This window comes from Carcharhinus amblyrhynchos, chromosome 1 (genome assembly GCF_965287045.1).
Source record: "Carcharhinus amblyrhynchos chromosome 1, sCarAmb.v2.hapA, whole genome shotgun sequence".
In the NCBI taxonomy this organism is placed as follows: domain Eukaryota; kingdom Metazoa; phylum Chordata; class Chondrichthyes; order Carcharhiniformes; family Carcharhinidae; genus Carcharhinus; species Carcharhinus amblyrhynchos.
In genome coordinates, this window is record NC_137324.1 from 85674494 (window position 1) to 85700851 (window position 26358).

Consider the following 26358-nt stretch of genomic DNA (forward strand, 5'->3'; position numbering starts at 1 on the left):
GAGATAATGGAGGGATTGAAAGAGGTGATGGGAAGACTAGAGCTTGTCGTTATCAGAGTACATAAGGAAACTGACACATTTCTAATTCATTACAATTGATGTAAAATCTAATTTAAGCTTCATGATATCTGCCTTGGGAGCTGGAGTACATTCAACTGTCCAAACTGAGCCACAAGGTAAATCAAATTCAAAATGTTAGATCATGGCCTGGAATTTCATATATTGGCATGATTTGAAAATTAGATCCAAATATATCCCCACTGGTGGCACCCAGTTTGCCGATATCAAGTTACTCCTAAGTATTTTACCAATCTCATTGGACAACTCTGAAACTTAAACAAAAATTAACTTAAATAATCTGAGACCAACATAATCATTACATATATTTCTTCCTTAAATAATTAACATTTACATTTCAACTCCTCTAACCATAATTCATGCACAAGATGAACAGATAGAAATGTTTTATTATGGTGTTGGTATTTACGTCATCCTGTATTACATGTACTAACTGCATTAAGTGCTGAAATGTTGAAATGTTGACATCGCTTTGGGTTTACACAGATGTATTGGACCAGGGTCTTGTAGACAAAGGGAAAACTAATGTTTCTACCCATCTGAAGTCTAATAATTCCATTCATTTGAAGTGGCATTTATATTCACTGCAGATCTTGAAGGTGCCACAATTATACGATGCCTGTCAAAAGAAAATCAGACCTTTTTGTCTTTGGCCACACTCTCAGTCCTGATTAGAATAGTCAAGTGTAAAGACAGCAAAAGTTTGGATAAGGATTTCAGCAGCAACAAGATAAGGCAGGAGTGGGGTCAGCCAATATTACTGAGACAGAAATAGGTAATTGTAGTGAGAGATTGAAACTCTTATTAGGACACCAAGGTTGTGAATAGTCTGGTTTCATCTCAGTTTCCCTCGAGGGGAATGGAATATGTGGCTATAGAGCAGAATCTGAGGCATGGACTGAAAATTCTTTCTAATATTGGAGGAAATTTCTGCACACCCAGTTCTAGCTATAGTATTTTAGCAGAGGACTTAAGCAAGGATGGTTGTGAGATAGAGTTGGATTTCTCAATGTACAAGTGGAAACTGATTTGTATTTGATGATGGTGCTGAGAGGCAGCATATAGATGAGAAATAGGAGGAATCCAAAAATAGATCCTTGGAGGATGCCTGAGATATCCGTGCAGAAATGGAAGAAGTGCCACTGAACATTAGACAGATAAAATTGAACCAGACAAGTTCAGCTCCCCCGCAAGCAGACAATATGTTTCCGACCCTGCTTCCCTCACTGAAGTCATCCACTGATTATTTACTACTGTTTTTTAAAAATGTGAACCAGGTGAAAAGAACCCTTTGGGGTATAGTCCCCGAGGGGAAAGGGACATGGCCACACAGTACCCTGGCAGGGCCAATAGGGCAATGACAGAAAGCAGGGCTGGGGGAACCATCAGGGGTTCTCCATTGGAGAGGGAGTTTCCCTTGTGCATATGAGGAGGGGTTCCCTGTGACTGTGGGTGATCCATGTCCATTGTGCTGTGGGACACAATGTCCATAGGGGTGGGGTGAAGGGGAGATTTTGGAGGGGGGGGAGTTCCTGCTTTAACAAGGGCACCCCTATCTTGGAGAAGCTCACAGGTGACCTCTGGTGCAGGGAATCAGATGAAGACTTTACTGAGTTGGCTTACAACTTCCTCTCCACTGTCAGTGAGCATGGGGGAGAATTCCTCCTTTCTGCAGGCACTGCTCCATCTCCTTGACATCCTGCAGGCTCAGAATTCGTTATGAAAACCATGTTGAGACCAGAGATAGAGAACTTCAACTTCTGACTGACCTTGGAGCTTTTGCATAAGCACAAACTGAGTGGACTGTACACATGCAGGTCAGCATTTTTGTGTGCTTTGGGCCCAACACACTGGTGCAAGAGAAAAATGGTATGAAAATCCAGGTCAGGTTACCAGGAGTAGAGGCCCAGGAAGAGAATGGGGAGAGGAGAGATGTCCCAAAAAAGGACAGAGAAAGGTCTCTGTTCAGCTAAAGAAAAGGTGCAAAAAAAATGCTCCAAACAGGAAAGGGACTGTGAATTGTAGACTTTAAAGTGAAAAAGGCAGTGGTGACTACATAAGATCGTAAAACATAAGAGCAGAAGTAGACTATTTGGCCCATTGAATCTCCTCCGCCATTCCGTGAGATCATGACTGATCTGATAATATTCAACTCCACTTTCCCAACTTATCCCCAGAATGCTTGATTCCCTTACTTATTTAAAAATCTATCTCTTTCAGCCTTGAACACACTCAATGATTCAGTCTTTTCTGCCCAATAAAGAATTTCAGATTTACTATCCTGGAGAAGAAATTCCTCCTCATCTCTGTCATGGATGACTCAGTCCTGTAAGCCAATGGGCCTCAGAGCATTTGCATTCTCCTTGGCATGGCCAGAGATCTGAAGTGACACTTACGAGTTGGTGCTTCAGGGCATACTTTGGAATCCAGAGGAAAAAATCTCAGGAGATAAGATTGATGTCCTGAAAGTAGACCGCCATTGAGGCTGTCCAAATTGCAGAAATGTTTGGAATCGATTCTCAGGTTAGATCTTTGAAAGATGAGAATCCCTTGTGAGAGACACAGAGTTTCTGAGAGATTGGTTGACTCATATTAACAGCTGGGTGGGTTGTTGAAAAATCCATGAATACCTTTGTCACATATGCCATTTATTGTTTGTTTTTTCCTTTATTCATTCATGGGATGTGGATATCGCTGGCTGGGTCAGCATTTATTGCCCATTCCTTAAGATATTTATGAGTCAATGACCTTGTCGTAGATCTGGAGTCACATATAGACCAGGTAAGACAGATTTCCTTCCCTAAAGGACATTAGTGAATCAGATGCATTTTTAGGACAATTGACAATGATTTCATGGTCATCATTAGACTTTGAATTCCAAATTTTTAATAAATTCAAATTTCACTATCTGCCATGATGGGTTCGAACCCAGGTCCTCAGAAAATTACCTCATTCTCTGGATTATTAGTCCAGTGACACCACCAGTACACCATTGCCTCCCTTTTGTGTAGTATCAGAGAATAAGGTAGGTATTGTAAATCATTTAAAACCCGTGGCTTTATTCACTAAGCAACTGTCTTAGATCTCGAACTTTGCTACTTTAAACAAAATATTATTGGTGGCCAATTAGATTTACCAAAATCTTTGTGGTTTTGGTCTTGGATCATGAAGTATTGCCACTGTTGTCCAACCTGGTTACTGATTGTGCGGACAAGTTATCTACTCATCTACTTTCAGTCCAAACTCAATGTACTTATAGACAAGAAATTTTACAAATTCATCTCGCCTATAAACTTGGTGCCTAGTACTTTATGTAAAAGTATTAAAAATATCATGAGAGCAGGTAAACCAAATTTGCAAAAGCGTGGAGGACAAGTTTACAGAATATGTATAGCTAAGCTTTTGAAATCAGCAGATTGAGAGCTAGGGGAAGGTTCTGAAGAAGTCATATCGGACTCAAAAACTTGTTTCAATCTTCACAGACACTGCCAGACTTGCAGAGTTTTCTCAGCACTTCGTTTTTATTTCAGATTTGCTTTTAAAGGGAGGAGTATATTTTAGATCTAACATTGTTAGGGTACAGGAAGCAAATTGCCTCAAGTGTCCATTTTGGATTTTGTGGTACCCATTGTCCCCTGCAACCCCATCCCCAATTAACAAAATCAGGGGAATCCTCTCCAATTAAAAAAGCTGCCTATAGCCATTCAATAGACGATTGGCCATTAATAGACAAAATCAGACTTCTCTGCGCATTCAACATCCTGTTCTCAAATTGAAGCTGATACAATCTGTATTTGTCTGTTAAAATACTAACAACTCAAATCTTTTGGTTTAGAAACTGTGTCATAGTTACTGGCAAATGACAAGCCAGCAAAGATGGCCACTGCCAGTAATGAACTCAGGACGTGAAAGCGTTTGGAGCATCAAACTAGCAGGGCCTAGTTTGTTTGTTGGGGTGGGTGGGTGGTGGTGGAGGGGTGGAGGAAGAGCATGGAGGGAATAATAGCTAGGGGAAGGTAGAAAGCCACGTCCTCTTCACCTGGGAAACCTACCCAGTTAGGTGCACTTGGCATGGATTTAATTGCCCACTCAATTAACCCACTAGCAACAAAGCTGCCCAACAGCACCCTCTGCTTTTGAAATTCTGGTGTGGGCAAGGGTGGATTGGCAAATGGCCGGTAGGCCCCTTGCTGAATTTTATTTGCTCCCCTGCCTTCAAAGCTTCATTGGGAGATACATAATTCAGCCCTGCGACTCAGTTTTCTCCCTATCCTTGCATTTATTTTTGTTTATTCCAAGTGATGATTAAATCTCCCTCCATCACACACGAGTAGTGCATTCCAGATCTTAACCATTAATGGCATAAAAAGGTTTTTCCCTCATTCCATCTACAAATTTTGAAATTATGCCTTGCACTCCAAGTGGTATTGATTTCAAGTCTTAGCACCTAAGAAATCCGTTTATACCTACCTACAAACATTTACAAGTGAAGTGGAGACAGTGGATTGCCATAATCTTTCAATCTTTGTCAGATAGAAGGGAGATGCCAGAGGATGGCAAAGTGTCACATGTAAATCTTTGTTAAAAACAGCAGTTAAACATCAGTGCTGGGTAAGGTTTGGAAACAAAATAATCAAGGAAAATTAAAATAACAGGAACTTGGATAATTATCAAACCGCAGCATAAAAATCTAGTGCACAAAATTGATGCCAACAGAATAGGAATCATTACCAGCTTTGTTTTCAAATAATTGACTTTAGGATGGAAAACAGCGAGTTGCAGTAAATGGTAGTCTTTCAGGATAGACGATAGTAATGTAAGGGGAAGCTGATGCAATTTTTGAGAAAGCGGGCTGACAGAGCGGGAAATCGAGAAGTGAAATATGCTGTATAAACGCTTTGCAGGGGCAGGTGCTTAAAAACAAGTATGAAATCAGTTGCTCGCAGCCGAAGTAGTCATGGGTTGGGTATGATAAAGAAGCGGTTACTGCGAACCATAAAAAGGAGGAATAGGCGCCAAAGATAGAACAAGGGAAGAGAGATGTAGGAGGGTGAAGCTAGCTGAGCAGTTCACGATAAGGGAGCGTGGAAACCAAGGACAGAACTAGCTGAGCAGTTCACGATAAGGAAGCGTGGCGCGGGAGCCAATTAACAAGGGAAGGGAGATGTACGATAAACTGCATAGGCATATAAGGCAGAATCATGTATTGTGTGTGTGTGTGTGTGTGTGTGTGTGTGTGTGTGTGTGTGTACCTGCGGGACTGCACCCTTTCTTGCAAGATTGAATAAACTGACGTAGAATGACTCCGCCGTGTCTTTGATTTCAAGAGCAGGGGGGGAAAGGGAAGTGGGATCGGTGTCCCCAGAGGTGTCTCTTTGGATGGGCTCGACGGTTGAAACCTAACGGTGACAACTAAGCCGATCGAGTTCCCCCCCAAGGATTGAGTCAGTTGCTCGGGTGTAATCCATACAAACTGACTGGCCTCGGGTTGGGTACCTCCTACTTCTCACACAGTAACCAATAGTATCCAGTAGTAGTAGTAGAGTCAATACGAGGACTATGGCACTTCTTGAATATTAGGATAACGGGATACAACAGTTTCACAATTTGCCAATCATACCAATTTACTGCAATGGGGCAACAGGCTAGCAGGAGAGGCAGATGGAACTTACTGCAGAGAAGTATAAAATGATGCATTTTGTAAGATGATAATACATTACGCTAAATGGCATCAATCTAAAGACTGTATAGACAGAGACCTCTGGGGCTCATGTGCAAAGTGTTTTGAAAGCAGCAGTATATATTAAGAGAATAGTTAGCAAAACATATGGAATCTTGGATGCATTAAAGTAACGAGCACAAAAGCAAGTTGTGCTGAACTTTTGGTTATGGCCTAACCAAAGCTTTATAGAGTACTTCATCCAGTGCTGAGCCCCATTTTAGGATGTGCAGATAGATCTTTGAAAAAGATTTACTAGAATGGTTCAAAGAATGAAAAATTTTGGCTCTAACATTAAGCTGGGGAAGCTGAGCTTGTTCTTTTTGGAGCAAAGGAGACCAAGGAAGAGTTGATGGAGGCTTACAAAATTATGAATGGTTTAGGTTTAAGCAAAGAAAAACTGATTGCACAATAACTAGGGCACATAGATTTAAAAAGTTTGAACAAAAGATGCAACGTGGATGTGAGGAGGAAGTTTTTTTTAAGCAGTGACTGGAACGTGTTGCCTACAAAGATGGTGGAGTTAGAGATAATGAATCATTTCAAAAGGACATTGGATGGGTCCTTGAAAGAAATAAACTTGCACTGGATAGACCAGTGCAATGGTTCCTGACCTTTCATGTCATGGCACAACTCTATGCTATATAACAATTGAGGCACACGTCCTATTTTCTTCCCTTATTATGAACTGTCTTTTGTGTTTTTTTAAACCTCTCTCACTTCTCCTAGGTTTTTGTACTCTTTGAGCTTTCACTTTTTGTGTGGGCACATAGGATCTTTGTCTTTAGCTCCATGCACATGGCCTGACCAACAAAAATTCTAAACCACACGTGTGGCTTGTTCCTAACTGGCACATGTGCAGGAGGCCCAAGATTTTGTGGTCTTGGAGGTGCCAACCCCAGCTGAGGACAAAGGTTAGTTTTAGTTTTATTACATGACTTTTTTCATGGCCCACTGGCTGGGAACCACTAGATGAGGGAATAGGACTGACTGACTGTTCTACAAAGTGTTGGCATGAATATGACTCTTCACAGTACAGGACACTTGATTAGTTTCAGCCAGATTCTTTAAAAAAAGGTCTTCAGACAAGGCTCTTTTAGCTTCTTATTTATTTGTAACAATTTTCACTTAGGACCTTTGAATCCTACAATCAAAACCCAATTTGGTAATGTGCACTGAAATTACAATTTAATAAAGAACAAAGGCTTGGAAGATAAGTACATTTATCATAAAATTATCAAACTGCATTACTGTCTGAAAAGACAAAAAGATTCCATACCAAGACCTTAAATAAATTAATATTTCACAACCAGGTGTACTTTTAAAATATATAACTAAAAATCCCACTGACTCTAGAGCCTAGATAGATAGTTACATTAAGACAATTGTAGGTAGCTTCTCACCCTCCAAAAACCTTCAGTTTGGACTTTATTCCTTGAGGGGATGAGATAAAGTAGCTGATTACTAAGTTAGGAAATCAGTTCTATTTCCAGGAATCTAATCACTGCATTTTCTGGAATCATCCAAATCTATTTGCTAACTTTAAGGTACAATAATCTGAAGAAAATGTATTTCTCTTAATTAAATAATTTGTATCATGTGCCACAAAAGAGTTACTATTCAACGGAAGTCCATTATTGTTGTATTACAATTCCCTCAGCCAGTTCAAACCAGTTGATTAAAAGAAATCAAAAACATTAAAAAATATTTCAGCCTTTTCACAAAAAAATTACAATGCTGGAAACATGTCAATCTAATAAAAAATAAAAATGCCACAAAATGTTTGGTGAAGGCTAAATATAAAATTGATTTGTAATTGAAAGAAAATGGTTGCAAGTGCTCCAGGTGAGGGATACCATCATTGAAGAACTGAACACTGAATTGCCAACTACAAAGTACATTTTCTTATCTATCCCTGAATAGTGACACTTAATTCCAATCTGAGACAAGATTTGAAGAAGTATATATATATTTTTACTTTCCACAACAACTATGATTATTATTATTTTGGTACAATGTACCAAATTTAAATTGGGAGCATGAACCATTAGAAATGATCTAATTCTTAATTAGGACTTTTATCTAACAATGAGAGAAGAGGCCTTTATTCAATCAACTAGGTCCCAAAAGCAAAAAGGGTTTAGTGAACCAGTGGACCACCTAGTTCCCTTGTATATATATATTTTTTAAGTAGGTTAAAGCAGCACAATACAAAGGACACTATTAAACACATTCATAGCAGCTTTGGGTTCAACAGTCCTACCTTCAACACTTTGCCAGCAAACACAATCTAGCAGATTCTATTTATTTTTCAATATCATAAATGTATATAGACCTAAGAATGTCTTATTTTGTGGGATGAGTACACAAATTACTTAATTTAAATTCTGTTTTGCATGCAAGCAGTAGAGTTATTTCTAATCTAAATATCTTTGTTAATATGAAAAATGCACTTATTTTGATGGGAGAATTAAAGAAAAGTACACAAAGAGCAAACTGCATCTCATCCTGCAAAGAACTGCTGTTGAACTTCCAACTACTTCTACAAAATACACTTTGGTTCAAACATTATTTCATAAAACAACACAGTCTACTTATGTGGGTTTCTAATTTTATATTTTGTGAAGTCACTTAGCTGGATTTTACCATTTAATGCTTGCTCAATTAAAATAAAGAACATTATCTACTCATTTGATGGAAATACTAACACTATGAACTTAAAAAAAACATTTTCCTCTCCAAAAACCTTCCAGTTTTCAAAATAAAAACCTTACATGTACATTTTTTAAAACATTGACTTCTTTTTAAATAACTATTAATTTTGGCTTGAATACTTATTGTACCAGTAAATTCAGTGGACCCATAAATAAAAGGCTTTATTTGAAGTTAGGTTTCACCCTTTGTGCTAATATTTTGTCAAGTCTGAGCAGAATGGTGTAGTTTGAATCTGAGAAATTTGAGTGTACAATTTACATAAGTCAACAAAAATAACTAAGATGTTTCAACAGAAAGTTATGCAATTGCTGCAATTTGCACAAAGTTGTTTATTCCCCCGTTACAGCAGGCATTCTGATAAATAACATTCTATTAATTCACACTAGTCATCTTGCTAATGAACAGTTTTAGAACTAGTTCTTTAATCACATGGAAGGCATAACACAGATCACTCCATAGCACTGCAATCCATAGATCACCAATCTGATATAATTTATACTGTGTAATATCTAATGAGTGTAATAACAATGTGATGTAAATAGCTTATAATAGCCACATTAGGCATTGCAGTAATGGTGACAGGTAACATTTTTCTCTGTATTTGCAGTGTTCTTCACCAGACACTCCAGGCATCTTCATAGTCCACAATAACTATAAAATTTCTAAATCCACATGTCGCACATCTGGATATTTTTGCTGAAATAAGAACAGTATGCATAGATTAGCAACATTTCGTAAAGAATGCTTTTGCCTTTATAAATCAAAGTATTGAGCATAATAGTTGGAATGTTATGGTGAGGTTGTATAAGACATTGGTGAGGCAAAATTTAGAGTATTGTGTGCAGTTTTGGTCACCTAATTACAGGAAGGATATTAATAAGGTTTAAAGAGTGCAGAGAAGGTTTACAAGGATGTTGTTGGGATTTGAGAAACTGAGTTACAGAGAAAGGCTGAATAGGTTAGAACTTTATTCCCTGGAGCATAGAAGAATGAGGGGAGATTTGTTAGAGGCGTATAAAATTATGATAGGTATAGATAGAGTGAATGCAAGCAAGCTTTTTCCACTGAGGCTAGGGGAGAAAAAAAACTAGAGAACATGGGTTAAGGATGAAGGGGGAAAAGTTTAAAGGGAATATTAGGGGGGCTTCTTCACACAGAGTGGTGGGAGTGTGGAATGAGCTGCCAGATGAAGTGGTAAAAGCGGGCTTACTTTTAACATTTAAGAAAAATTTGGATAGGTACATGGATGAGTGAGAGGGATGTGGAGGGATATGGTCCAGGTGCACATCAGTGGTACTAGGCAGAAAAATGGTCCTGCACAGCCAAGAAGGGCCAAAAGGCCTGTTTCTGTGCTGTAATGTTCTATGGTTCTATTTGTTTTCTTTCAAAACCAAGCTATTTCACAAGGGCAGGAAACATTCCTATAGCCACAAGATTTTCAGTTGCAAACGGATAGGAAGCTTAAAAGTTTAGCATTTGTTGTTTCTTAAGTTTGTAGGGGAGAACAGTGGTCTTCCGTGACTGGTTACAGTTTTTGCAATAGCTTGATGATTAATACTATATTTTAATCATGTTGCCAAATCCCTTTGTTCATATTTGCCTTGAAACACAAGGAACACTTGGATATGAGTGAATACTGTATTAAGATGTGATTAGTAAAGAAGTGTGGGTGGAGATAGTGGAATGGATTGCCGTAACCTTCTGATCTTACCTAGGTACAAAAGAAATCATAGAAATCATAGAAACCCTACAGTACAGAAAGAGGCCATTCGGCCCATTGAGTCTGCATTGACCACAATCCCACCCAGGCCCTACCCCCATATCCCTACATATTTTACCCAATAATCCCTCTAACCTACACATCTCAGGACACTAAGGGGCAATTTAAGTATGGCAAATTAACCTAACCCGCACATCTTTGGGCTGTGGGAGGAAACCGGAGCACCCAGAGGAAACCCATGCAGACATGAGGAAAACATGCAAATTCCACACAGACAGTGACCCAAACCAGGACCCGAACCCAGGTCCTTGGCGCTGTGAAGCAGCAGTGCTAACCACTGTGCTACCGTGCCGCCCAAAAGGTGCAGAGATTGGAACACAACAAATTTAAGCCTACATTCATGAAAGGGTGCATGGACATTAACTAGTAATCGTGGGCCAGTTAATTTGACATCAGCGGTGGGTAGGATTTTAGAAACAATCAGGGAGAAAATAAATCAACTTGGAGGGGTTTGATAAAAGAAGAGCCAGCAAGGATCTGCAAATTACAGATTTTACTCAAAATTTGAATTGGATTAGTCGGGCAAGAGGAAGATTGACAAAGCAAAGGCAATGGATGTTGTCGACTAGTTAAGGGTGTTTGAGAAAATAGCTGATGAGTGAAAAATCAGAATAGGAGATCATTGTTAATAAAAATAAAGTTGCTCAAGGATACAATACAGCAAGTCATGGTAAATCAGAACGGAGGATGGTCGAGACTGCTGTTTCTCAAGATTCAGTATTAGGATAACTGCTTTTTGAGGATGATATAAATTGACTAGGAATAGGTGGGCTAGCAAAATGGGCATGCAAGTAGCAGATGGAATTTAATAGAGAAATGAGACATGACACATTCTGGCAATAGGGTTAGGAAAAAATAAATACAAACTTAATAGCAGGGTTCGAAAGAGTGTATCGGGACAGAGGGATCTTGGCGTCCATGTGCACAAATCCTTAAAAGAGTCAGGAAATATTGGGAGTATAGTTAACAAGGTAACAAGGTCAGGAGCCAAGTGCCCCTAGCAGAACCAACTAAAAATCTAAATAGCTTGTTGTTGTGTAGGTGCTGCTTGACAGGAGGCTGATGGAGCAATAATCAGCCAATTCGCCATATTGGATTGGCCTACTTTTTGTGGAAAGGACATATTTGGGCAGTCTTCTACATTAGATATCAGTGCTGTAGCTGCACAGCAACAATTTGGCTAGGGATAGGCCACTTCTGGAACACAAGTCTTCATCCCTACTGCCAGGGCAGCATGATGGCACAGTTGTTAGACCCGCCGTCTCACAGCACAGGGTTAGCAATTTCCCTTGTTTGATATTGGACAAAAAATTAAGCATTATAAACATTTATACAAGTACATGTATACACATAGTCCAAATAGATGATACCTTGAGTGCCCGTTCTAGCCGGTCAACCTCGGCTCCCAAAGTGTCAATGATATTCTCTCCATGTTTCAGCATAAATGCTTCCAAGTCTTCTGGAGATTTTACCATTTGAATCTCCTGCAGAATAAAGATGATACATGAACTATCAGATTAGTTCTATTGGATTGTCTTACAAAAGATTATCAGCATCGGTAGAATAGGTGCTAAGAATTGCATTGCCATTGCCTGCTCTGTGTTATTTCCTCAAAAATTGAAATCCATGCTGACTGCTCATGACATAGATGTTCTTCTATTGCCAAACACGGACATTAAGCTGACTACTCTATGATTTGTGGATATTTTCTGTCTCCCTTCTGAAACTCAAGAACATAAGGGGCCAACTCTTCCTAGGGTTTATCTATTCCGTCATTCAATAAAAGCTGATCTGATTGTAGTCCTGATAGCTTCAACTCCATGTTCTTGCCAACTCCTGATATCCTTTGACTCTCTTGTTATCCTGGAATCTATCTACTGTTGCCTTAGAAATATTCAGTGACCCTGTCTCTATCACTCTAGGGAAGAGTTCCACAGACTCAAGACTCTCAGGAAAAGAAAACTTTTCAATTACATTAAATGAGAGACCCCTTATTTTTAGACTGTATCCCCTAGAACTAGTGTCTCTCAGGGTGGATGCTCAAAGGATATTTTTCCTTCTGTCAAATCCCCTCAAGATGTTGCATGTTTCAATAAAGTCACCCTCTCATTCACCGAAATACCAATGGGTGCAGGCCCAATCTTTCCTCACACAACTCCCCTCATCCAGGTATTGCAGGAATCAGTCGAACAATTTTTTGAACTGCTTCTCATGCAATTATGTGGTCTCTTAAATAAGGAGATCAAAATTGTACATAGTACTCTAAATGCATCAGTGCCTTGTACAACTACAGCAAAACATCTCTTCTTTTATTCCATTCCCCTTGCAATAAATGCCAACATTCAAGTTGCCTTCCTAATCCCTTCATGTACCTGCATACCAACTTCTTGTCATTCATGTACCAGGATGCCCACATCCCTCTGGATTGTAGAGTTCTGTAATCTCTCTCCGCTTAAATATTATGCTGCTTCTCTATTCTTTCTGACAAAGTGGACACATTCGCATTTTCCCACATTGTATTCCATCTGCCAATTTTCTGCCCACTCACTTAACCTATCCACAATCCTTTGCAGACTCCCTAGGTCCCATTCACAAGTTACCATCCTAGTTTTCTTCATGTCCCCAGCAAATTTACATTTAGTCCCTCCAGTCAAGTCATTGATATTGGCCAGAATTTTCCAGCTGTTCACATCAGCATGATCTTCTAGTCCTGCCGATCACACACCCCCTCCACAGGTTTCCAGGAGGCACAAACAGAAGATCTTGCTGACAGAAAATAGCACATCACCTCCTACCACAAGATTGTAATAGTTGAAGCCTCAGCACTGATCCCCATGGCACTCATTACATTTTGTCGACCTCAAGCTGACCTACTTATGCTTACTCTGTTTCCTTTTAGCTAATTAATCCTCCATCTATGCTAATATACTACTCTTTCACCATCAACTTTTACTTTTGCGTAGTGACCTTTGATGTGACGCTTTGGCGAATGCCTTCTGAAACCCAAGTACACCACATCCACAGATTTCTTTTTATCGATGTTGCTCATTACTTCCTCAAAGAACATTAATAAATTAGCCAAACTTGGATTTCCCTTTCCCAATAGCATGTTGACTGTCTGATTGCAATGAGATTTTCTGTACCCTTCTATAACTTCCTTAATAGGTGGCAGCATTTTTCCAAAGACATACTAACCTAACTAAGCTATAGTTTCTTGCTCCCTCCTTTTTTGAATAGAGAACTTGGATTCATCATTTTTAAATCTGATGAGACCTTTCCAGAACCTAGGGAATTTGGAAAAATTAGAACCAATGCAACTACCATCTCAGCAGCCACTTCTTTAAGACCCTAGGATGAAGTTGATCAGGGCTTGTCAGCTTCTAATTTTCTTGGTGCCCTTTCCCTGGTTGTTGGAAATGGCACAAATTCTTCCCTTCTCTTCAACTCTTGATTCACTATTTCTGGGATGATATTTATATCCTCTACAGTGAAGATTGACAACATATATTTGTTCAATTACAGAACCTTAATAGTGCAGGAGGCCATTCGGTCCATCAAATCCAAAGTGGCTCTGAAAGAGCATTGTACCTAGTCTCTTGCTCTGGCTCATTTAAATCTTAATCAAATTCCATTACAAATATCTTGATCAAAATGCCTCCACCACCCTCTCAGGAAGTTAGTTCCAGACTCCAACTATCTTTTGGGTGAACATATTTTCCTCATCACATTTACTCCTTTCGCCAATTATTTTGAATCTGTGCCCTCTAGTCCTTGATGTCCATGAATTGGAAGTTTCCCACTATTTACCCTATCCATTCCTCAAGTTGTTTCTCAGCCTTCTTTTCTCCAGGGAAAATTCCCAACAGCCACATTTTACCCTCACAGCTACAGCTCTTTATCACTGGAATCATTCTTGCAAATTCCTCTGCACTCTTTCCAATACCTTCACATCCTTCAGGTATGACACCAAGAACTTGGAGTACTCTAAATCAGGACTAACTAGTGTCTTATACAAGTTCAACACATGACCTCCTTTCTCATGTATGTTACGTCGCTATTAAAGTCCAAGATACTATATGCTTCATTAACTGCTCTCTCAACATGATCTGCCATCTTTGATGACTTGTGCACATATATATATATTCCATCAGTTGCTTCATCTTAGTGTTTCTCCCTTTTCTCTCTCTATACTCTTCTTGCCAAATTCTCAGTATTGAATTTCATCTGCCACTCACGTCTATGTCCTCCTGAAATTAAACACCAGAATTGAGGACAGCTGCATGTTGTTCGGACTTGGCCTAGCCTCAGTCAGAAGCTTGAGTGATGCAAGCATGGAAAAAAAAATCAATGTAGACATTTGAGCACAGAGTGGCAATTTACACTGAGGTAGTTAGGGTCCAATAATAATTTCTAGCATTTTCCTCCTGACAGATGTTAAGCTAACTGGCTTGTAGTTTCCTGCTTTCTGTCTCCCTTTTTCAATAAAGGAGTTACAATCAGTATTTCCCAATCTAATGGAACTTTCCCCAAATACAGGAAAATTAAACCTCATGCAATTATCTCACTAATTTTTTTTTTAAGACCTTAGGATGAAATCCATCAGGGCCCAGAGACTTCTCAGCCATAGCTCTAACAATTTGCTCAAAGCCACTTCCCTGGTGCCTAATTTTCCTGAGCTTTCCCCTTCCTCAATTTCCTGATATATAGCTATTTCTGGGAAGTTACAGGTATCCTCTATGGTGAAGACTGTTCAATTCATCTGCCATCTCCTTATTTTTCCATCAATTAGAACAAGTAGTAAGAAAATTACAGCACGGGAACAAGCCTTCGGCCCTCCAAGCCTGCACCGACCATGCTGCCTGGCTGAACTAAAGCCCCCTACCCTTCCCGTGACCATATCCCTCTACTCGCATCCTATTTATGTATTTGTCAAGACGCCCCTTAAGTCACCATCGTATCTGCTTCCATCACCTGCCCCGGCAGTGAGTTTCAGTACACGGTCTGTATAAAAAACTTGTACATCTCCTTTAAATCTTGCCCCTTGCACCTTAAACCTATGCCCCCTATTAACTGACTCTCCCATCCTGGGAAAAAGTTTCTGACTATCCACTCTGTCCAACCTCCTGAGCACCTTGCAAGCTTCCAGCAGATACTTGCAAGCTTCTATCAGGTCACATTCTGTCAAATCGCCACCTATTTTTGTGCAAATACATGCTTTTTCTTTAAGTTTAATACTGTCTTTAACATTTTTAGTCTTGGAATCCAATCTTTTCTCCCTCAAACTGAATGCAAAATTCAATCATGTTAGGATTGTTGTTACCTGGGGGCAGCTTTATTATGCGATCAATAATTAATCCTATCTCATTGCTCAACAGCAGGTCTGGTACAGCCTGCTCTCTAGTTGGCTCCAGAACATGCTATTCTGAGAAACAATCCCAAAGACCATGTATTGCCTTGGGGGTGAAAGTCTGGCCCTATGACTCTTAAGGTTGCACTATTTTATTCCAAAATGTTGTGTAGTCAGGTGACCTGACATTCAGGATTGTTACAGAAGTATTGATATCCTTTCATGAACATGGATTAAAAATCCAAAATGTGGAAATCAAGTTTAAAACCAACCAGACTCTACAATTTGCAAACTGCAGGCTAGAACAGACTATTTTTTACATGAAGCAAGCCGTGGGCCATCACCGCCCCCCCGATCAAAACCAAACAGGCCTGGAAGTGCCTGGCTGGGTGCTACTGGCTACATTGTTTCAGAATGAACCGTTGCTTACACTTCCTGTGAAGCTGCTTTATTAGACAAATGCAATACAGACTTGGTGGCACCCAGATCAGTAGGAGGCCAGAAGCATAACATGACAAGGATTGGACATAGGACATAGAAGTTTCAAAGAGGGCATGAAGGAAATAATCTTTTCACACTTTCTTCAACGGTGTCGCCAGAGAATGCCTTCAACTGGCAATACAACATCACCAACTTCTTGTACATCGTGGCAAGCATTAAGTAACTGACCAGACCCAGAAGACCACCCTGGTCAGATGACCCGAAGACCAGAATCAGTCCAGATGAGAGGGAATGCCCAAATCGAAGACTACAGACTCTGAAACATCAGCCAATTTTCAAAAACTGAAGAACAGCCTGACCCAGCATTATTGAATGGGTATTACCAGTCTTTTCAGACTAACAGTTCAAATAGTGATAGGGTGAAGCAAATCCTCGGAACATGTGTTAAAAGATAGCTAGTGTAGATTTGAAACTGTTAAATTGAAATTTAAGACAGTTTATTCTGTAGAGTCCTATGAAGGAACTGAATATTGTTTTTCTATGAACAGTGTTCAATAAAGCTGTGTCTGACCTTCACCTAACTCTAGTCCCCTTTGTCTATCTCACCATGGAACACACCCAAGTTAAAAAAAAGAGTTACTACAAACTGGTCAAGGTTAGTCAGGGTATATTTACCTACCTTTTCTTTTCATTTTTCCACAGCTGTGTGTTTGAAATGGATGTCAGGCCAACAAATAATTATATTTATACAATGTCATATGTTTCTAGTAACATTCCAAAGACTAAATTAGGTGCAAATTAATATCCCATACTCAATGGGATAACTAAATGACATTGAGCAGTTTGTTCATGAAATTGCAAAATTTCAAGAGTTATATGACCCAAAATAAATTGGGTCATATTTATTTTACCAGATTAACACCTCCCTTAAGTTTTGAACTACTCCAAATATTTCAACTTTACATGGAGTTGCTCTACTATCAGGCAGAATCAGTTTTTTAATGTTACATACTTGTAAGACAATCTCAATGTCTTGCTTCTCCAGGTATGATCTTGTCACTATTCTGCCATCAAAATCAATTTCCGCTTTAAATCGTACTGTGTTCAGACCCATGTCAGTAGCCTTCACATCATGTACAGCTCTGATGAGAAAAAATAGGTCATTAATATGTAAAATATTTTAGCGATTCAAAACTTGGGGAACTGGGGAAAAAATAAAAAGAATACAAACAATTTAATACCACATTTTGCCTGGCAAGGGAAATAATACATTAGATCATAGTGTTAATGCTTGTATTCAATCCTTTTGATATGCACAGATGAGATCAGAGAATGCTGGAAAAACACAACAGGTTTGGCAGCATCCGTAGGGAGAGAAAACAGTTAACGTTTTGAATCCGACTCTTCATCAGAGCTAGGAGAGGGAAAATGGATTGGACATTATACTGCAACTAGGAGAGATAGTGACAAAGATGGAGCAAACTGAAGAACAAGAGACAAATGGGGGTGGGGGGGTGCACATACGCAGAGGGCTTTGAATTTTGAGAAAAAATGCATGCGATCTCATCATAGAATCCCTACAGTGCAGGAGGAGATCATTCGGCCCAACAAGTCTGCATAGACCACAATCCCATCCAAGCCCTATTCCCATAATCCCACATATTTACCCCGTTAATTCCTGGACACTAAGGGTGAACTTAGCACGGCCAATTAGCCTAACCCGCACATCTTTGGAGTATGGGAAGAAACCGGAACACCCGAAAGAAATCCACGCAGAACATGGGAAGAATGTACAAAATCCACACAGACAGTGACCCGAGGCTAGAACTGAGCCCTGGGTCCTTGGCGCTGTGAGGACATAGTGCTAACCACTGTGCTGCCCAATTTTAAAAAAAGGATTTAGATTGAAGAGAACATTCACATTCTAAACTCAATGTCAAGCCCTGAGGGCTGTAATGTGCCTAACGGAAGATGAAACGCTGCTCTTCCAGCTTCACCGGAGCATTGCAGTATGCCAAAGATCAACATATGGGCATGAGAACAAGGTGCTGCATTAAAACGGCAAGCAAAAGGAATTTTAGGGTTATGATGCAGGTTGAGGGATGCCATTTCTCAAAGCAGTCACCCAACTTGCAATTAGATTTCCCACTGTAGAGGAGACCGCATTGAGAACAGCGAATGTTATGGATCAAGTTGAAGGAGGTTAAGTGAAATGCTGCTCAACCTCAGGAGTGTTTGGGCCTTGAATGGGGCAGTTTTGCACCTGTTGCAATTGCCAGAGAAGGTGCTGTGGGAAAGAAATGAGGAGTTGGGCGAGATGGAGGAGTTGACCAAGGTGTCGTGTAGGAAGTGGTACTTCTGCAATGCTGATGGGGAAAGGGGGTAAGGGAAAGATGTGTTTCATACTGGTATCATGCTGGAGTTGGCAGAAATAGTGGAGGATGATCCTTTGAATGCAGAGGCTCGTAGGGGACCCCAGCTTGGTTCTGGGAGGGAAAGGAAGGGGTGAGGGTAGAGGTCCAGGAAATGGGTCAAACAAAGTTGAGTGCCATGTCAAGACATAGAAAGTGGGAGAATAAGATGGAGTCCTTACAGGAAGCAGGGTGTAAGGAGCTGTAGGAGTCACTGGGTTTGCAATGAATATTGGTGGTCAGTCTATCACTGGAAATTAACAGAGGTCAAAGAAGGGTGCAAAAAGAAAAACGATACATTTTTCCAGGTCCAGAGAAGACCATGAAGGGGCATCATTGCAGACACCAGTGTAACAGGCAGAGTTGTGGGAGCTGCTTTGAACAGGACTGGAACAAGGAGTGCTCCACATAACCCACAGAAAGACAGGCGTTGTCCTTAACTGAGGTGAAGCCACAGCACAGGATTACTTGTGCCAAACAGCACAAACAAGTGATAGAAAAAGCTGTCATCTCATAACCAATACATTAGTTCGAAGGCCTGCAGTCTTGCCACATCGTCATGAATGGACAATTAAACAACTCACTGGAGGAGGCAGCTCCACACACATCTCCATTATCATTGGTGAAGGAGCCCAGCGCATCAATGCAAAAGGTGGAAGCATTCACAACAATCTTTAGCCAAAAATGCTGAGTGGATTAGACATCTCTGCCACCTCCAGAGATATGATGTGGAGATGCTGGTGTTGGAGCCTGCCTCTGATCTTCGGGTAAGCGTTCTCCAAGGCGGCCTTCACGACACATGACAGCACAGAGTTGCTGAGCAGAGACTGATAGCCAAGTTCTGCACACGAGGACGGTCTCAACAGGGATCTTGGGTTCATGTCGCACTCTGTAACCCCCATGACTTGCCTGGGTTTGCAAAACCTCACTTACTGTACTGTCTGGAGACAATACACATCTCTTTAATCTATGTATAATGCTCTTTCCACTCACATTGTCGGTATCTTTAAGACTTGAATAGCAGGTTAGTTGTAAAGACTAGCATTCTAATCAGTAATCTGTAAACCATCTGTGCTGTTATATGCTCTTTGAGGCCAGAAACCTGACAAAGGGACAAACCCCGAAAGCTTGAGAGCTTACTATCAAATAAATTGGTTGGACTTAAACCTGGTGTTGTCAGACTTCTTACTGTGTTTACCTCCAGAGATACCCAGCATCACAGATACCAGTCTTCAGCCAATTTGATTCATTCCACGTGACGTCAAGAAATAGCTGACTGCACTGGATACTGCAAATTCAGTCAACATTTGACTGAAGAGTCAATGGGAATCTTTTGGGGGGGAGGTGTACCTTCTGTTGGTCAAGTTATACCCAGCGTCAAGGAAGATGCTTGTGGTGGTTGGAGGTCAATCATCTCAGTTCCAGGGCACCATAGCAAGAGTTCCTCAGGGTAGCGTCCTAGGCCCAACCATCTTCAGTTGTTCAGCAATGATCTTCCTCCATCACAAGGTCAGAATTGAGGGTGTTTGCTGATAATTGTGCAATGTTCAGCACTATTATTATTCCTCAAAAACTGAAGCAAACCATGCCCAAATGCAGCAAGACTTGGACAATATCCATGCTTGTGCTGCCAAGTGGCAATAATAGTTGTGCAACACAAGAGCCAGATAATGACCATCTCCCACAATAGAGAATCTAACCACCGTCCTTTGGCATTCAATGGCATTACCATTGCTGAATTCCCCACCATCCAATCAAACAAGATCCATATTGGTTGAATCCAGCTAAATTAGCACAAGTACAAAAGGAGATCGAGTTTATGCTGAAAAAATGACATTGAGTTAAGTCCTAGCAATTGGAGCTCTCCTATTGCGATGGTGCCAAAGCCTGACAGAATGCATGAACATCCATGGGGAAAAAAGCGGACAAACAGTGGTGTTGTCTCTCCATGTGCTCCGTGGTATTTTTCTACCTGTTTTGAGATCATGGTTGGAGAAGATAAGGCTTAACTGGAGTGCTGTCAACAGACTGGTTAATGTCAAAACAGATCTACAACATCTGGATAAAAATAACAAGCATCTGAAGAGCCACTGGACTCCTTCAAGATAAAGCCAAATAGTCAACCAAAAAATCTCAAAGTAAGAGCAGTACTATATGCAATTCATTCCAAGGTTGAGGAAGAATTAGCACAGCTTGGATTTTCACAGCAACTTCATTGCAGCGTTAATGTAAATCTACTTGTGACAATGATAAACTTTAAACTGATCTGCTGAAGCCAGTTACAATGAATGACTGAGCGCCCCCATCATACCAGTTTTGAAAACAAATGATTTAGTTGATATTTGTGATGATTTTAAGACAGCCATAAATTCGGTACTGTGAGATCAAAATCTGATTCCTTTAATTTTAGATTTGTTTGCTGGGTGATCAAGTGGGCAGAAATTCAGCAAGATTAATTTTTCACAAGCATATTTACAGATGCATTCAGCCACTGAATCACAACTAATGCTTATCATGATTTCTCAAAGATATAAAAGACTGACTTTTGGAATTACATCCATACCAACCCTACTCCAGAGATTGATGGATCAGATTTTAACTGGTCTCCCTAGTGTACATTACCTGGATGATATTCTAACTATAGGATCCAGCGGACAAAAACACTTGAATATTTTAGAAGCATCATTGGAACATCTTCAAGCGCATGGTCTGCGTATCAAGAAAGAAAAAAGTGTGACTTTTCCCAGACATCAGTCCAGTATTTGGGTCACGTTATTGATAGTAAAGGTCTACATAAAGCACCAAAAAAGATTGATGCTATTTAAGCAGCATCATGTTCTATGAATGTGACACAACTAAGGTTTTTTTCTAGGATTGGTAAATTGCGGTGGCAAATTTGATCCTAACTGTACCACATTATTGAAGCCATTGCATCATTTACTATATGAAGCAATCATGGGACTGGAAAAACAGAATGCAAGAAAGCATCAAAGATGACAAAGATACTTTGCAGAAATTTGAAGTATTGGTTCATTTTAATCCAAAGCTATCTCTACTGCTTAAACTGTATGGTGTAGAAATCAATGGCTAGATTTGACCAATAGGTTTTTGGTTATTTGGGAATCGGGTTCTCAGTAGAGCTTAGGCTTACGGGGAAAAACAGATACTTTTCGCTTTTCAGCTTTCAAGGAACTAAGTGCTTACTGTTAGTAGGCTGAAGTACAAGATTGTTCTTCGTAGCTTACTATCTTTCCTCTACTTTAAAAAATACTTTCTTGTTGTTTGATGAAAGAGGGGTCTCAGTTCTCATTGTTCTGCAAACATTTCTAGCTAATATCCAAGAAAAAACAATGCACCAAGGGTTATTTTAGGTTGTGTGCAAGTGTTCCAACATCAGCAGGGTTTCATAACAACACTCCAACGGTGACTATCGACCAGAAACTAGACGAGACATGTAAATACTGTGGCTACAAAAGCCAGTAGCTGGCATAGGTAACTCACCTCCTGACTCCCCAAAGCCTGTCCACCACCTACAAGACTCAGGTCACAAGTGCAATGGAATACACTCCACTTGTCTGTGCTGTTATATGCTCTTTCTGAGGTCAGAAACCTGACGAAGGGACAAACCCCGAAAGCTTGTGAGCTTACTATCAAATAAATCAGTTGGACTTAAACCTGGTGTTGTCAGACTTCTTACTGTGTTTACCTCCAGAGATACCCTGCATCACACTTACCAGTCTTCAGCCAATTTGATTCATTCCACGTGACGTCAAGAAATAGCTGACTGCACTGGATACTGCAAATTCAGTCAACATTTGACTGAAGAGGCAATGGGAATCTTTTGGGTGGGGGGTGTACCTTCTGTTGGTCAAGTTATACCCAGCGTCAAGGAAGATGCTTGTGTCAACTTCAACAACATTCCAGAAACTCAACATTGAGGACAAAGCAACCCTTGCTTGATTCCACAAACATTCACTCCCTCCACTACCACACACAGTAGCAACAGGGTGCACCACATATAAGATGCACTGCAGGAACTCAAAGGCAACTTCAAAACCTATGATTGCTATCATTTAGAAGGACAAGAGCTGCTAGAAGTTCTCCAAATTACTACGCAGATAGGGATATAGCCATTCCATTGCTGTGGCTGGGTTGAAATCTTGGAACACTCTTCCTAACATCACTGTGGGGTTATCTACACCATGGTTTGAGTAGGAAGCTAACCACCACCTTCTCAAGGGCAATTAGGTATGGGCTACAAATGTTGCTCTAGCCAGTGATGCCCTTATTCTCGTCAGAATGTTGCAGCACAAAAAGTAACCCTTCAGCCGATTGTGTTTGTTACCTATTTTAATCCCAATTTCTAGCACTAGGTCTGTAGCCTTGCAATGCTATGGCATTTCAAGTGTTGATCTAAATGCTGCTGAAATGTTGAGCGTTCTCACCTCTACCATCTTTTCAACAATGAGGTCCAGGTTCCTACCACCCTCTGGATGAAAAGGTTTTTCCTCAAATCCCCTCAATCTTCTGGCCCTTACCGTAAATCTATGCTCCCAGCTATTGATCCCTCTATTAAGAGGAAATTTGAAGTAAAAAGCCCCCCCCGCCAGAGATGTCAAGGGATATACATGATTGAATGAGGGAAAGGGAGACTTATGCAAGATACAGGGGGCTAAAAATAGTGAAAATCCTAGAGTATAGAAAGTGCAAGGTGTACTTAAAAAAATAAATTAAGCAAATGAAGAGGGAGCATGAAAATATACTAGCGAGCAAAATGAAGGAAAATCCCAAGGTGTTTTATAAATATATTGAGGCCAAAAGGATAACCAGGGAAAGAGTGGGTCCCATTACCCTAATGTGTGTAGAGCTAGAAGATGTAAAAGAACTGCTTTTTTGCAGTTGACAAGAAAATTGGTGGTGTGCTAAATAGAATACAGGATGATATAGATAGGCTGGTCGAATGGGTGGAACAGTAGCAAATGGAACATTTGTAGCCCATACCTAATTGCCCTTGAGAAGGTGGTGGTTAGCTTCCTACTCAAACCATGGTGTAGATAACCCCACAGTGATGTTAGGAAGAGTGTTCCAAGATTTCAACCCAGCCACAGCGATGGAATGGCTATATCCCTATCTGCGTAGTAATTTGGAGAACTTCTAGCAGCTCTTGTCCTTCTAAATGATAGCAATCATAGGTTTTGAAGTTGCCTTTGAGTTCCTGCAGTGCATCTTATATGTGGTGCACCCTGTTGCTACTGTGTGTGGTAGTGGAGGGAGTGAATGTTTGTGGAATCAAGCAAGGGTTGCTTTGTCCTCAATGTTGAGTTTCTGGAATGTTGTTGAAGTTGACACAAGCATCTGTTCCACCCATTCGACCAGCCTATCTATATCATCCTGTATTCTATTTAGCACACCACCAATTTTCTTGTCAACTGCAAAAAAGCAGTTCTTTTACATCTTCTAGCTCTACACACATTAGGGTAATGGGACCCACTCTTTCCCTGGTTATCCTTTTGGCCTCAATATATTTATAAAACACCTTGGGATTTTCCTTTATTTTGCTCGCTAGTATATTTTCATGCTCCCTCTTCATTTGCTTAATTTATTTTTTTAAGTACACCTTGCACTTTCTATACTCTAGGATTTTCACTATTTTTAGCCCCCTGTATCTTGCATAAGTCTCCCTTTCCCTCATTCAATCATGTATATCCCTTGACATCTCTGGCGGGGGGGCGGGGGGGGAGCTTTTTACTTCAAATTTCCTCTTAATAGAGGGATCAATAGCTGGGAGCATAGATTTACGGTAAGGGCCAGAAGATTGAGGGGATTTGAGGAAAAACCTTTTCATCCAGAGGGTGGTAGGAACCTGGACCTCATTGTTGAAAAGATGGTAGAGGTGAGAACGCTCAACATTTCAGCAGCATTTTAACGCTCAACATTTCAGCAGCATTTAGATCAACACTTGAAATGCCATAGCATTGCAAGGCTACAGACCTAGTGCTAGAAATTGGGATTAAAATAGGTAACAAACACAATCGGCTGAAGGGTTACTTTTTGTGCTGCAACATTCTGACGAGAATAAGGGCATCACTGGCTAGAGCAACATTTGTAGCCCATACCTAATTGCCCTTGAGAAGGTGGTGGTTAGCTTCCTACTCAAACCATGGTGTAGATAACCCCACAGTGATGTTAGGAAGAGTGTTCCAAGATTTCAACCCAGCCACAGCGATGGAATGGCTATATCCCTATTGGGAAGACTAGCAAGGCAAGGGAATACACAAAAAACAGTAGGATGCTAGGAATACAGAGAACCAGAGGAACCTAGGGATGCATGTCTATAGATCCCTGAAGGCATGACAGATAGATAAGATGGTTAAGGCGGCATATGAGATACTTGCAGCATTTATTAGCAGAGACATGGAATATGAGAGCAGGGAAATTATGATAGAGTTGCGCAAAATGCTCATTAGGCCATAGCTAGACTACTACCATTTCTGGTTGCCACATTTCAGAAAGGATGTGATTACAGCAGAGGGGGTACAGAGGAGATTCACCAGGATGCTGCCATGGTATTTCAGCTATGAAGTGAGACTGCTTAGGCTGGAGTTGTTTTCATTAGAGCAGAGAAGTCTGAGGAGTGACCTGATCAAGGTTTCTGCATCAGTGTAGATATAAACTTCAGGGAGGGATACTCTGGTCTAGTTGAACAAATTAGCATTAAGGGAGAGGAGGTATTAGCAATTTTAGCAGGCTTAATAAGTGGATAAATCTCCATATCAGCAATTTCTATCACCTGCAAACTTACTGGTCATACCACTTAGTTTCACATCTAGATTATTAATGTACACAAAAAAACAGCAAGGGACCCAAGACAGATCCTGCAGTAAACCACTGGGCATATGCTTCCAGTCACAAAGAAAACCTCTGACCATCATCCTCTGCCTCCTGCTCTCTTGACTTCAAAATATATATTTTTAAGCTGCCATTTAGGCCTTCCAATTAGATAGCAGAGTAACCCACCCAGTTACCTTACTGAAGGGTCATTTTCCAAAAGTTCAGTAAGACTTTGTACATTCTCTGGCTCAATAGACCTTCCAATTAGAGCCTCGGTATTTGTATAAATCAAGAATGTTGAAACTACACCCAGCAGTGTTCCAACACCAAGGGAGCCAATGCTGTCATAATAAGGATTGCCTGAGTAAAGAAAGACACAATGTGAGTAACTCCTTAAGCTGCTCAAAAGTACCAGCACCAAAACACAAACAATGCACATGTGTAAACATTTCAATTGTATATTTTAGGCAGCTTTTTAAAAGCAAATCAATAAACATGTGTTGTCCATTTTCTGTATTTGCTGATTAGGATTGGAAGAGAAATAGGCTGTGTGAAGTTGCTTGTATGTGTATAAAAACATAGAACAAATGAAAACTGTGAAGTGCCAACATTAAAAAGGAAATGAAAACAAATTCTAGAAATACTCTGCAGGTCAGGCAGCATCTGTGGAAAAAGAAACAGAATGATTCATAATTGATGGTCTTTCATCAAAATTGAAAGAGGTTAGAGATGTGACAGGTTTTAAGCAAATACCGATCAAGGAATAAAAAGAGTCTGTTGACAAAAGGGGCACAGGCATGTGGCAAAGCAAAGAAACAAAGACAGATGTAAAGGAGCTGGGTGTGAATGAATCAGCAAAAGCAATAGCAACAACTGTTGTCCAAAAAAAATGGGAGCAGTCATTATCACCCGAAAATGGCTTTCAAGTCCATAGATGCTACCTAACTGCTGAGTATTTCCAGAGTTTTCTTTTTCTTAAATTTCAGATTGCAACGTGTTTTCTTTTTCCTCCACAAAGATACAGATACTGGTTCAT

At 40.3% G+C, this 26358-nt stretch overlaps 1 protein-coding gene across 2 annotated transcripts in view; it reads right to left on the reverse strand.

Moving 5' to 3' along the window:
- Positions 1–6889: 6889 nt before the first annotated feature.
- slc30a9 (solute carrier family 30 member 9) overlaps positions 6890–26358 on the reverse strand; it is a 103470-nt gene continuing 84001 nt past the window's right edge. For both annotated transcript variants that reach the window (XM_080188164.1, XM_080188157.1), the window contains 4 exons: positions 25517–25682; positions 17093–17222; positions 11663–11776; positions 6890–9208 (listed from right to left, as the gene is read on the reverse strand). In XM_080188164.1, coding sequence (XP_080044290.1) covers positions 9164–9208; positions 11663–11776; positions 17093–17222; positions 25517–25682 — 455 coding nt within the window. In that variant the 3' untranslated portion in view covers positions 6890–9163. The remainder of the gene's footprint in view (positions 9209–11662; positions 11777–17092; positions 17223–25516; positions 25683–26358) is intronic.